Source organism: Phocoena sinus, chromosome 15, assembly GCF_008692025.1.
Source record: "Phocoena sinus isolate mPhoSin1 chromosome 15, mPhoSin1.pri, whole genome shotgun sequence".
Taxonomy (NCBI): domain Eukaryota; kingdom Metazoa; phylum Chordata; class Mammalia; order Artiodactyla; family Phocoenidae; genus Phocoena; species Phocoena sinus.
This window is the reverse complement of record NC_045777.1, coordinates 46,978,664-46,992,704: the sequence shown is the minus strand read 5'-3', so window position 1 is coordinate 46,992,704 and position 14,041 is coordinate 46,978,664. Positions and strand designations below refer to the sequence as shown.

The window sequence follows — 14,041 nt, the reverse complement described above, 5'->3', positions numbered from 1 at the left end:
TTATAATGTGTCTTTGAGAGGATCTCTTTTTTTAACATCTTTATTGGAGTATAATTGCTTTACAATGGTGTGTTATTTTCTGCTTTATGACAAAGTGAATCAGTTATACATATACATATGTTCACATATCTCTTCCCTCTTGCATCTCCCTCCCTCCCACCCTCCCTATCCCACCCCTCTAGGTGGTCACAAAGCACCGAGCTGAGAGAGGATCTCATTAAGTTGATTTTATTTGGTGACCAATGAGCTTCATGAACTTGGATATCTATATCTCTCCCCAGATTTGGGATTTTCTTGGCCATTATGTCTTTAAATAAACTCTCTGCCCCCTTCTCCCTCTCTTCTCATTTTGGAACTCTGGTGATTCACAAATTGGTCCTCTGGATCGTATCCTATAAATCATAGGATACCATCCTATGACCCTTTTCATTCTTTTTACTATGTTCTCCTCTGACTTGATACGTTTAAAGTTCCCGTATTCAATCTCATTGATTCTTTCTTCTGATTGATCAAGTCTGCTGTTGATGCTCTCTGTTGCATTTTCATGTCATTTGTTGATTCTTCAGCTCCAGAATTTCTGGTTGGTTCTTTTTATGGTTTCGCTCTCTTTGTTCAACTTCTCATTTTGTTTGTGTGTCGTTTTCCTGATTTTGTTGAATAATTGTCTTTGTTTTCTTGTAGCTCACTGAGTCTCCTTAACACAGCTATTTTGAATTCTTTATCTGGTAAATTGGAGATTTACCATTTACTCTTGTCTTTGGGTTCAGTTACCAGAAGACTATTGTGACCCTTTGGTGGTGTCATACTTCCTTGATTTTTCATGGTCATTGAGTTTTGCATTGCTGTCTTCACATTTGAATAGCAGTCACCTCCTCTGGTATTTGGAGGAGAAATAACTTCTCTCAGCTCTGCTAGAGATTCTGAGGCTTCCTCAGACCTTCTATGGGTATGCCTGCTCCATGCTTCTTGCTCTCTCGTGGCAGAATTCTTAAGCCTCTATGTCTTCTCTGGACCCTGCAAAGCACCAGGTCGAGTGCTTCTGTATTCCCAAAGGTGGCACTACAGCTCAAATTTGTGGTCTCTTCCTGGCCCACAGATTGGGCCAACTTTCTCCATATGCTCCTTAGCCATCTGCCAAAGTCTGCTCATGGCACCATCAGGAGTACACACAGGGAGCTGCCACAAGGTGGGCTGGTGTGTGCGTAAGGCACGTGGAGCCCTGGGGGTGCTCGTGGGCGGGCTGGCAGGATCCATGGGTGAAATATTCCCAGTAGCTCGTGGGTGGGCTTCTTGATAGAATCCATGATGCCTGGTAATGTCCTCTGGGGGTCCTACCTGCTGCTGTCCCAGGCTCCTTCCACCCCCCAGTCGTGAGCTCCCAGTTTAGTACTCTGGATCTGGCAAGAGAGAAATGAGCCCCTCTGGCAGCATCCTGCATAGCTAGGGAAGCCAGGTGCTCACTTACACAGTCTCCCCCTTACCTGCCACGGGATAAATTAGGGGGATAATTCTTGGCCCTTAGCTGTACTGCCTTGGAGGATGGGTGCTGTGGGGAAAGGCAGACTCTTTGTCTTACCCACTCCACGGCATCCAAACTGGTATCTTTTTTGCTCCAATGGAGCTGAAACTTCTCCTCGGGAAACCTGAACTTCATCAAAGGCTCTCTCATCCATGAGTGATCGTCTAAGTCACTGTTCTCAGGGGCTCCTGGACTGAGGCTGAGAGAGGCTAGAGCTAGTTCAGCGGCCTCTGCAGGGTCCACAGCTGTGACTGAGGTCTGTCTGCCTATTTCCTGATGCAAAGGTGGGCAAGACTCCTCCCAGGCCCCTTGGTGGATAGTGCTGGATCCCACGGCTCCTTCAAAGGCACTTCTGTTCATGGATGGATGCCGAATATTTGCTGTTGAGCAGGGGACAAAAATAAGGGATGTCTTTTACCACCATGATGCTGACCTCACTCTGGAGAAGGCTTTTAATTCTTTGGTTTCAAGGTGCGAGTTTGAACCCAAATCTCTTGAGTTAGTTCTCGTGAAGAGCAGCTGCAGTGACCTCTTCTCTCAGTTCCTTCCCTCTCTTGTCATGTGTTACAAACTTTCAGTGTGTGTAAATATCAGAGGAAAGTTGTAGGCTGAAAGTTGCAGTCCCAACCCCGCAGGGATCCTTTGGTGTCTCCAAAGACACAAACGGAGTCCAGCCTGATCTCTGAGAGGCCGTGCTGCCTCAGACATCAGAGATTGCGTGTTCCATGGAGATGTGACCACGGGCCTCAACCTTAAATGGAAAGGCAGGAACAGGACCTGTCAACAGTGAGCAAACCAGCCTAGGATCTGGGAGTGAGACTCTGGTCTTCACCAAGCCCTATCAGGTGTCTTAAGCCTTTTTGGGTTCAAGATCAGTGCAGTCACCACCCTACCACCTACCTGCCAGGACCCTCCTCCCAACCACCTGGGCTTCCTCAGACCTGCCTTTTGGCAGCAGTGTGCTGGAGCTCTCTCACCTTGGCTCATGAGAGCCAGTTGCTAAATCTTTAGGAACTTGGCAAGCTGCTTGTTAAACACGGCCATTGTCAAAAATTAAGTTATATCAACTAACAGTGTAGTAAATTATTCTAAAAACAAAATTAATAAATCCTCGAAATTCATTACTTTTTAATTGTTTTACTCTTATTTGTCCTCTTGGGGTCATTTATGTCTGTGGTCTCTGCAGAGTGGAAATACTGTAACTACAGCTACTGTGCGTCTTCTCCCAATTCTCTACTCAGTGACATCACACCAAGAGCTTACAATGGGCTGCAACGGGAATATTTACACCACAGAAATTGGCAAATGTTACAATTAAGCTTTTCCCTATGATGCCGATTAGGCATTAACCAGCACACTATACTTTTAGGTGACCAGAGATAACGGGACATAGTACACCAAGCCTGTCCCTTCCCAAACCCGTCCATGGCAGTCACAGGCCTGAGAGCCATGTCTGCACCGTTGAGGGGCCCTCAACTAAAGGTTTTTAACTGCGAGCACTTTCTTTGACTTAATCGCAACTTTGGAGGAGTTCTGAGTCATCACTTTGCTGCAAGTTGCTTTTCATAACTTTATCCTGGCTGACCTTGACATCTGGTGTTTACTCCAAACTGCGATTTCAGGGCAGGGCGGTTGGAGGCCAAGGGCAGCTCCTAGAGACAGATGGGCAGAGCGTCTGCCTTGGCAGCATCTGTGGCGTGGGCAGTAGCGGTCCGAGGAGGCACTGGGGCAGAGCCTGCCAGCGCAGCCATGCCTTAGACATCAGGCAGGAAGGATCAGAGCTGGAAGTGGTCACAATGAGGGCAACCAGAAGGGGCGGGTGACGTGGAGCTTTTTAGATGGAAGCGTGAACGATGCAGTGCATACGGGCCTATAAATGGTCCTGCTTGTGGAGGTGTGGCCACTGCACACGTGGTTTATAGCGATCTGAGCCTTATGCATCATCATATGGATCCTCAGGGAAAACCAAGGACAACAACAAACTCCCAGTTTGCTCTCCAATGTGAGATAATTAAAGGCACCTTTGTGGTGGAAAGTATTGGTTACCTGGAAGACAGACAGCAGCCAGCGATCAGTGCCTTTTCACTGTACAAGAAAAAAAAGTCCATCAAATCAACTTATTTTTCCAGAAAACACACACATACACACACACACACACACACACACACACACACACACACACACAAAGATGCATTTGAATACTCCCACAAATTCATATTTAAGAACAGTGTTTCTCAAATCGGAACAGTCATCCCAAAGAAACCCAAAGGAAAAAGCAGACACTTCCACAATACGTCCTCGCTCTGTTGAGTCAATCATTCTTAACTTTTGTGAATTGTCACAGTCCCGAGATGAAAGATGGGAGTATAACAGGTTGCAGAATTGGAGAACGTGAAATCTTTGTTCCTAATGGTGAAACATGTTTTTCTCATTTTCATCAGAATGTGTGATCCATGCCATTTGAATCAAATTCCAAACATGACGAGCCATTAGTATAATAGCTCATTACTAACAGCGGTCTTATAAATAATGCATTCTTATCATGCACATGCAGCTTGCCATGAAGCCAGCAAAAGGTATTTCAGGCCATGGAAGTTGCATCGCGCCAGCGTGGCTCTAGATGAGAAGGACATCTCCATGTGAACCAAAGATGGATGCCAATTTTCCCTGCCGAGAGGGAGGCTGGCCGGCTCTCTCTGCACATATGGTAGAGGGATTGGTTAATCAGCGTCTGCTGAGTCTTGGGCCTGAAATTACAGAGAAGCCAGACAACTGTGGCTACACAGCCTTTGTTCACACGCGCAAACAAGACAAACGATCACTTGTTATTTGGGAAAAAAATTAAAATGTGTATTTTGGACTTTTATTAAAGTGTCCATGGCTTTATAAAACAACTGTGTAAATCCAGCCTTTTACAGCTAGTATTTTGGGGAGCGTGTAAAGAAAAGAATATGCATGGAAAAAATCAATTTTTAAAAATTCTTTTTGCATTCCAGTATTTGGGAGAAAGTACAGGGAGTCTTTACTTTTCAAACACATCTTTGAGAACAAGTGGTTTTAAACCAGAAGAGAACATTTGAGAACAAACAGTTAAATACCTAATTTTTTTCTCTGTTGTTTAAAGGAGTGTTGTAGCTTCTTTCTCTACTTTAGGAAGTTCAAGTATTAACCATTTTCTCTGGGCATTTATGGAATGATGCTGCCTTCTTAGGAACAGGGAATGCTGGTGATTGTTGAGTTTGTTTTTTTTTTTAATTTATTATTTATTTTTGGCTGTGTTGGGTCTTCGTTGCTGCACGTGGGCTTTCTCTAGTTGCGATGGGCGGGGGCTACTCTTTGTTGTGGTGCACGGGCTTCTCATTGCGGTGGCTTCTCTTGTTGCAGAGCACAGGCTCTAGGTGCGCAGGCTTCAGTAGTTGTGGAGCACAGGCTCAGTAGTTGTTGCTCGTGGGCTTAGTTGCTTTGCGGCATGTGGGATCTTCCCAGACCAGGGATTGAACCCATATCCCCTGCATTGGCAGGCGGATTTTTAACCACTGCACCACCAGGGAAGTCCTGTTGCGTTCTGCTTCTTGGATGGAATGGCTGTCTCGAGAAATAAAGTGTGAATTCTGGTGGATCGCACCTGCCCAGTAAATGCTGGTTTCTTATAAGAGCTGTCAGAGTCAAATCAGTCACCAGAATCTGCTTAAAACCCACATAATGATCAAAGGAATTATTTATGTGAAATTTATTTATTTTCCTTTTTTTCCAGTTTTATTAAGATATAATTGACACATAACATTGTATAAGTTTAAGGTGTCCAACCTAACATTTTGATTTATGTACATATCGCAAAATAATTACCACCAAATAAGATTAGTTAACGTAAGAACTCTGCATTCTCTCTCGCCTCTTTTAAAATTCTAAATGCTTTCCTTGCAGAGAAGAATGAAATACAGAATTACCGATGGAACATAATAAAGAATTTCAATCACAGTCATCTCTCAATGTGGTGTTAAAATTTGATAGAATTAAAATTCGTTGTTAATTTATAATATTTCAGTACCAGTAATAGGCTCAGCTCAGCTAGTTACTCACAGAAAGATAAGTTGTTTCCTCTACTCGCAATACTTATGACCCCAAATGTGTTGCATTTTCCCCATACCAGCCAACTCTCCAGCTTCCTAGACACCAGCTGGGTGTCCTGCAGTTTGATTCACCTCTGACACTGCCCAGACTTAGCACAGGCCCTACAGTTTAAGGACTCAGGCCCACAAGACTGTCCCCTGCCCCTGTCAGATGCCAGTTACAAGACCCAGGTTGTCACCTGTACTTTCAACTGACCGACTGTAAATCAGGGTTTCCCATGACCCCCTCCTCGGGTGTGACAATCTGCTGGAAAGGGCTCCCAGAACTTAGGAGAACACTTTACTTGCCATCGTCGATTCGTTGTAAAGGATACAATTCAGGAACAGCCCAAATGGAAGAAGTGCGTGGGGGGAGGTGGGGAGGAGGGGGCGGGGAGCTTCCATGCCCTCTCTGGGCTCGCCGCTGCCCAGCACCTCAGTGTGTTCACCAGCCCGGAAGATCCTGAACCCCATCGTTTAGGGGTTTCTCTGGTGGTTCCATTAACGACTGATTAAATCATTGGCCACTGGTGGTTGAACTCAATCTCCAGCCCCCTTCCCCTTCCCAGAGGTCGAGGGGACGGGGCTGAAAGTTCCAACCCTCTAATCACAAGGTTGATTCCTCTGGTAACTAGCTCCCATGCTCCGAAAGTCACCGCTTTAGTGTAAACTCAGGTGTGATTGAAAGGGACTTAATTATGAAAAACAAAAGATGCTCCTCTCAGGAAATTACAAGCGTTTTAGGAGCTTTGTGACAGGAGTGAGGGATGAAGACTGAATATTATGTCACTCTGTCACCCTCATCTTCCCACTTATGTATTCCTCATCAAAGGCCTAAAATGATGAGGGCCATTGCAAGAGGTTCAGAATCAGGTAGGGTGCTGGGAGGTGATGCAGTTGTAGGTCAGACACATCTGGTGAACAGGTGCAATGAGTTTATTTCACTCAAAGCTTCCCACCAAACCTCCTTCCTCACATCTCCTCCCCGTGAGACCATCCAATCAAAAAAATAAATGAGTTTAAGAAGATCGAAGCATTCCTACCTGATGAGGAGCGAAAGACCATGAACTTTCTCTGAACCGAGGATCAACCAGATGGCCACTGGAACAATGGCCAGTCTTCCTGAGAACCGCATTGTGGAGGGGCGGAGAGTGGATGGGAGTGCTGGGCTTGCAGTGGGGCAATAAAGGGATATGGGGCAGGCAGGGGCGTTGTCTGGGCAAAGTTCCGAAGAGTTTTCCCTAAAGAACATCCTGGTGGCCTCCCTAAGTTATATACCCACCTCTGGGATTGCCCACAGTGGTCATCCATGGCATCGTTTTTCGAGCCTGTCCTGTATGCCGTGCATTGCTCTGGACACTAGGGCTGCTCCCTCCCTCAGACATCTCTGGGTGCCCATGGGCTGGGGCTCCTGGGAGTTTCGTGATGAGCATTCACCTGAGGTCGGACAGTCATGAGATGTTTTGGACGTTTCAGGTGGAAGGTGTAGCCGTCGGGTTCATGAGCGTATGCTCGAGAGTGAACATGCAGCTCCTGCATGAGTGCTTTGACTTGAGGCCCTTCCACGGACTCTGCACCCCGCATCCCGATGACGTCCTAGAACCACCCCAAGAGCTAAGCGTTCAAGGAAGTTCAGGTACAGTGGCCATCAAAGGAGCGTGTCAGGAATTCAAGCTTTACATGCTGTGCTGTGCTCTTGGCTAAGTGCTGGAACTAGGTGGCACCTACTATAGCTCTGTCTCCAGTCCCCTTTGAGGAGTAGTTCCTGGTCCATCTCATCCTCGTGCATGTATCTGTGAGCACAGGGAGTCAAGGGTGCACTGCGGCCTTGCCACTGAAGGTTTCCTGAATTCAGAACATCTACCTTCAGGATGTTCATTGTTAGAGGTAAGCTGTGGGGAAATAATTGATAGCATTTCAGGATTTTACTCAGACACACACGTACAACACAAAACCTGAATATGATGAGTGAATTTTTCAAGTCAAGAACTCGAGAAATTATATTAAGTTTTTTCTTTTCTAAATTTTTTTAAAATTGAAATATATAGCTGATTTACAATGTTGTGTTAGTTTCAGGTGTACAGCAAAGTGATTCAGTTATACATATACATATATATTCAGTTATACATATATGTGTATGTATATACATATATTTTCTTTTTCATATATGCCTTTAAGTTTTAATCCCAGCAGTTAGAGCTTCTGTGTTTATGTCTTCAACAAATTATTATGTAATACAGGTCTATTGCAAGTAGTCAATACTTGCACTGATTCTGAAATAATGTCTGTATTAGGGTTTTCACCAAGTGAAACTAGGTCATCTCAAATTTTGGTATTTTAATTTAATGAGGTCTTCCTGCATCCATGAGTATCTTTGAGGTTAAGTGTTTTGGTTCTTAAATCAGGCAGATGCAAGGAGAGCATGTAAATTCAGTTCTCCAAATGTGGGTTTCCTCATTTGTAAAATAGGAATAGTAGTAATACCTCCCACGTGGGGTCTCGCCGAGATCACTCACGTCCAGGGCTTTATTCAGTGTCTCGGGCAAAGTTAGCACTCAGTCAGCATGGACCATCATCTTGAGCGGTCATTATTATCACTTTGTGATTGGCCTTTCACCTAGTTGAGTCTTCCCAGGTTAAAATCGGGGCATTTTGAATTGCTCTACTTTCTTGTGTCTGAGAGATGCTACCAAGACTGTTCAAAAAACAGGAAGAGGAGCGTGTTGGGGACACGATTGACAAGCAGAAGACTTGTTGATCTAAACAACGGCAGGTGTGGGTTTGGCAGATCTCATCCGCTGGATGGGAAACCAAGTGCAGGGAGCTCGTCTGAATGTTCACAGTCGTTACAAAGAGCTTGCAGAGCTGAAGCTGGAGAGGTGATTCCCTTTTGTACTGATGATGGTGCTCTTCCCGAAGGAGAGCTTTTGAGGTCTTTATTTTCTAATGGTGAAGGCTGGCTAGCCCTTGCTTCTCAGCAGAGATACAGGAGAGTTCTGAAGGACTTTTCAGCATGAGACAGTCCTGAACAAAAAGTTATCACTGTCACTTTCGAATGTATCAACACAATATAAATTCTTCTCGAAGGCACCATTAAATAAGTTTTATGGCTCAGTTTTCTCGTGTCTAAGATGGAGATAAAAATAGTATCAAACCCAAAGAGTTGTTGGGAAGATTAAACGTTAGAATCTACATGATGTCCTTAGCTCTGTGTGCCACACACAGAGTAAGTTCTGAAAAACTTGAAGTCGTTTTTCCTGCCCCCGTGACTGTTGTCATTATTAAAAATAAATTGAAAAGATATAGTCCTTTCCAGTATGTTTCTGAGTGGCTCTGAGGTTACATAGAATGACTGGGAAGTTCCCATCTTAGAAACTTTATGGGTAGGAACAAAATTCAAAATTTAGGCTGAACCCTGGACTTCAAGACACACATAATCTATCTAGTACCTCTGTCTAGCAAAAAGCCTCAGAGATATGGAAGCTGAAAGAAGTCTTACTTCTCTCTACCACCTTTAATATTTTTACTTAAAATTAGTTGATCTAGAACAGGATGGTAAGTAAAGGAGATAGGAAAACTTCTCTTGTTATTTTGTGTGCCTTGTTTATTTCTGAAAATCCAGCTTTATTTTCACTGATGCAAAGGTGATTATGAACTTGTCACTAGGGAGCACTGTTGTAGACTTCCGAATAACTCAGGGATGGATTCACAAGTCGTCAGCAGCTCATTATATCTAAGAAAAGAGTCATCAGCACATTTTGCTGTGATCTTCCCATCAACAGCAGCAAAGAATGAGGCTCCAGAGAAAATCTGAAATGTCCTATGATCTGCTGTCCATTTTCTTTTTCTGATGAAAGTCTCAAGTTAAAGGAAATATAATTTCTCTAAAATATGAACTAAAATGCTTGTTTCATTGGGCACACACCATTATGCCCTATGCCTTCAATTTTGTTTATGCTTTTTACTTTTCAAAGGATTTCTGTATATATCATCTCATTTTATCCTCATAACTTGATGCAGGAGAGCTAGGAAAGGTGACACCTGCCCACACTCCCAAAAGGTGTTACAGCTCAACAGGGGCTGACCCAGAACCCAACTGAGTCTTCGGCTTGGCAAGGTGACTTCTTATCTAGGATGGCTGTGATTGAAAACTCCAATGGTGGGCCTACTACACAAATACATGATCAATTTTTTCACTTCAATGAGTTATTTAATGAGTTATCACTTCTAGGAGTTCTAGGTGACGTCTATGTGTATGTGTGTGCACGCGAGTGCTTTGAAAACTTCCAACTTCTGAAATCTCCACCTCTGTGTCTGTGGGATTTGCCAGAACCATGTGAGGCCACTCTGCCCTGCTCCTGAGGCAGGCTGGAAGTGCCAGGACATTGACACCCCAGGAGCAACCTCTGCTTCCCTATTTCTTGTCCCTGTACTCCTACTGCTACTTTCTCCACCAACTCCCAAGTAAACAGTTGTGCTTGAATCCTTGACTCAGACTGTGCCTCTGAGAGAACACACCCCAAGACACTGCTGGTCTAGTCTTTTCCCACCAGCTGTGAAAACATTTATTTACACACAACTGACAGGAGTCGGGGTATAAGTACCCCAGCTCTCTCACCCCTAGGGTGGGATAGCTCTGAGACACGAGTTTTTTGCTGTTTCTCAACGTTCCTCCAGGATCACCTCCAGCTGGTGATCCGTGTGATGACATGTGTTTTGTTAGCTGCCTTCCTTTCCCATTCTCTCTTCCTCACCACCCTACTGTGCTTCCTGGAGTCACCTCCCAAATAAACTCTTGTTCTCAAATCCTGAACTCAAGGTCTGCTCTTTTCCCACCAGCCGTGAGACTTGCAATTTCACATGACCCTCCACCCTTCCAAGCAGAATAACGTCACGGCTCGACATTCCTGAGCTCACACAGTGGTCCCCCTTCTTTAGCTACTGCATACATTGTGATTGGCTTGCTATCTCATCATTTCAGCCGTATCAGAAGTTTCCATTGGATCTAAAAAGTGTAACCATACACATTCATTTTGCATTTTACTTGAATAATTTTTAAGTGATCCCATTTTTTTAGTCACCTATTCGTCATATACAAACTATTACACACACTTGTAAATTTGGGTTTTTATCTACTAAACCTTGGGACTAAACTGGAACCAATGTGAACAAAGTCAAAGTGATCTCGGGTGGCCTCGGCCTGCAGCGGCTTGAAGCAGGATTTCAATTCCCTGACCGGGAATCAAGGTTGGGCCACAGCAGTGAGAGCGCTGAATCCTAGCCACTAGACCAATATCCAGTGACAAGACCCTGCCCCTTTGGCTCTGCAGAAATGAATTCCCACAAAGACGGAAAGTAGTAAAACAAAGTGTTTATTAGGAGGGAAGAGAGTACGTGTGAATAGACACACGGGCAGACTGAGAGAGAGGGTGGTAGTTTAAGTCACTTACGTGGGGCATTTCTTCTGGGTTTCCTTTGGCCAGTCATCTTTGCCTGGTTCTGAGTCCATATTTGGTTTATCTCAGGGCCCTCCCATGTGTGCATGCGCATCTCTTAGTCAAGATGGATTCTCGTGGAGAGGCCTATAAGTAAGTTGATATCACTCCCCTTTTGACCTCCAAGGAGGCTTTCTGCACATGTATAGTCCGGAAGTTCTCCTTGACCTTGAGAATGAGAAATATGTGGTCCCTATCTCTTATCTGGGCGGGACTCAGCCTCTCCTGTTAGCCTCCTGCTATTATCTCTATCTTGGAGTATCTGTCCACAGGGGACAAACTCCAGCTGCTCAGCCTGGGACCCATCTATCTCCTGCCTCATAAGGATGCAGATTTTGTCCCAGTATAAGGAAAATCTAGTAAAAGTTTATTTTTTATTAAGCGGAGTACCTAGTTTAGAAGTAGCAAGTTCCCCCAATATTGGAAGAATTCATAAAGAGTCATAGCTGCTCAGGAAGGGGCTTTCTGCTTGTGTGGGAGATTGTACGAGATGAAATCCAAGATCCCGCAAATGGCAAGAGTCTGAAAGCTTAGTGAACGCGCAGCGGCGACCGTATGCTGGGAGTTTATGCATATTTTCCTCCAGCGACAATACGGTGGCCCAAGACAATAGTTGGCTCCACCACTGGCCCTGCCCAGCGACGGCACATCAGGCTGTCTTCTGTTGATTGCATCATCACAATAAAGACTGTGGAACCAGAGTGAGCTGGCCGTTTTCTTGATGGTGCAGAAGGCAAAATAGGGCACAGCCTGCATTTCCACAGCTGTATTGGCATCGACACATTTACCAGTTAGAATGAAAAAACTGAAAGCAAGTGAAAGACAAAACTTTTGTTTGTCACGTCGGCTGGTGTGACCTGGGGAGTGGGAGTCTCGGTTTTGAAAGAGCCCTGAAAGGTGCATCTCAGTACGTACATGGGGTCCACCACGCAGAGCCTCTGTGACCTCGACGTGCCCTTGGCAGGGAGAAATACAATTTCATACAACAGAATCACGGGCGTCCCGAAGAACATCCAGGGTAGCTCCTTATAACCAACCCACCCGGGAAAAGTGCTGCTTACTCTACATTTATTTTATGTTATTATTTTTTAATTTTTTTAAGTTTATTTATTCTTGGCTGCTTGGGTCTTTGTTGCTGCACGTGGGCTTTCTCTAGTTGTGACGAGCGGGGCCTACTCTTTGTTGTGGTGCGAGGGCTTCTCATTGTGGTGGCTTCTCTTGTTGCAGAGTGCAGGCTCTAGGCGCACGGGCTCAGTAGTAGTGGCTCATGGGCTCTAGAGCGCAGGCTCAGTAGTTGTGGCGCACGGGCTTTGTTGCTCTGTGGCGTGTGGGATCTTCCCGGACTAGGGCTCTAACCCGTGTCCCCTGCATTGGCAGGCAGATTCTTAACCACTGCGCCACCAGGCAAGTCCCTTACTCTACAGTTAAAAGGCTCTTTGAAATATAATTTTCATAACATCTCCATCCAAAAACATAGCAATGTTGCCTTTTAAGTGAAAGAAAATCAGTCTTGCTGTCAGGAAATGTTTCTTTGTGTCTTGTTTAAATTTCTTTCATGGAACTTACACTTGCTTCTTACCTCAGGGTCTCTCCTCTGCAGGGCGAGGAAATGTCTGGAACAAAGATGGCAGGGCTAAGAAACAATGGCTAAGCCAAGTCTGATTTATTGAATAGTGATAGCCCAGGTCTTCTAGCCTCTCTTCCTAAGGTTAGATTTTATATGCCTGGGTGACTTTCTGTTTTAGTTTATTCTTCTTTTAACTTGGATTCCAAATGTGGATGAAACACTCATCTACAGAGCATAGCAGTATTTCTGCCAAGAGGTTTGCATTCTGTATCTCAGACCATGTATTTACCACCTGGTACGTTCCGTAGTTATTGAACTAGTGACCCACTAGGACTCTGTATACGTTTGCTCAGGCTGTTTTAGCAGAGTACCACAGACCAGGGGGCTTAAACAACATAAATTCATTTTCTCACAGTTGTGGAAATATAGAAATCTGAGATCAAGGTGTCAGCAGGGTTGGTTTCTTCTGAGGTCTCTCTCCACAGCTTGGAGATTCTTTTCCTTGCGTCTTCACGTGGTTTTCCCTTTTGTTCCTGTCTGTGTCCTAATCTCCTCTTCTTATAAGGACACCAGTCACATTGGTTTAAGGGCCCATCCATCTGACCTCATATTACTTTATCTCTTTAAAGGCCCTTTCTCCACATTTAGTCACATTCTGAGGTTTCAGTGGGTGGGGGTTAAACACGAGTTTTGTGGGGACACGATTCAATGTGCAGCACCTAGAATCCTGTGTCAGCGGTTCTCTGGAGCCCTGTGATCAAGGCTGTATGGTAATAATGCCGATCATGGCAACAAGGTCCCTTCTACTTGCTCGCTTCTACACATGCTCATGAAAGCCTGATACACTGACTCATGTTTGTCACAATTTAAATTGCATCTTTTTTAACCACCAAATGTCTTTTTAGTATATGAAGGTAACAAAATTGCGTCCTTCTAAAACTTGAGCCACTCTAGCCAACTTTGGTTTTCTGGAAGTAACTGTGTGAGTTCTAACGCTTTGTTAAAGATGTTGACAAAACATATAAATAATTCCAGACTTACGCCCAGGCTGACATGATTATCTCCAAGGTTGGCGGTGTCAACGAAAAATTAATCAGTCAACCTAAGAAAGAAAAGGGAAATTTTATTGGAGCCAAACTGAGGATTATAACCCAGGAACAACCTCTCAGAAAGCTCTGAGAACTGTTTTACCCCTTAGAGGTCAAAGCACAATCACACAGGTTTTTGAGACAGAGGGGCTGTACATTAAATGATGTAGAGAGTTTGCACAGTCCAGATCTTTAAGTACAAAGTGGTGGGTCATTGTGATCCCTTACAAGGTCAAGAAGGAATGTTACCTTTTAAGGAGTTG

At 44.6% G+C, this 14,041-nt stretch overlaps 1 protein-coding gene across 1 annotated transcript in view; it reads left to right on the top strand.

The window, feature by feature from the left end:
* Window positions 1–14,041, top strand: part of CFAP61 (cilia and flagella associated protein 61) — a 264,938-nt gene that overhangs the window by 35,269 nt on the left and 215,628 nt on the right. The window contains exon 8 of the mRNA XM_032604424.1: window positions 7,105–7,264. Coding sequence (XP_032460315.1) covers window positions 7,105–7,264 — 160 coding nt within the window. The remainder of the gene's footprint in view (window positions 1–7,104; window positions 7,265–14,041) is intronic.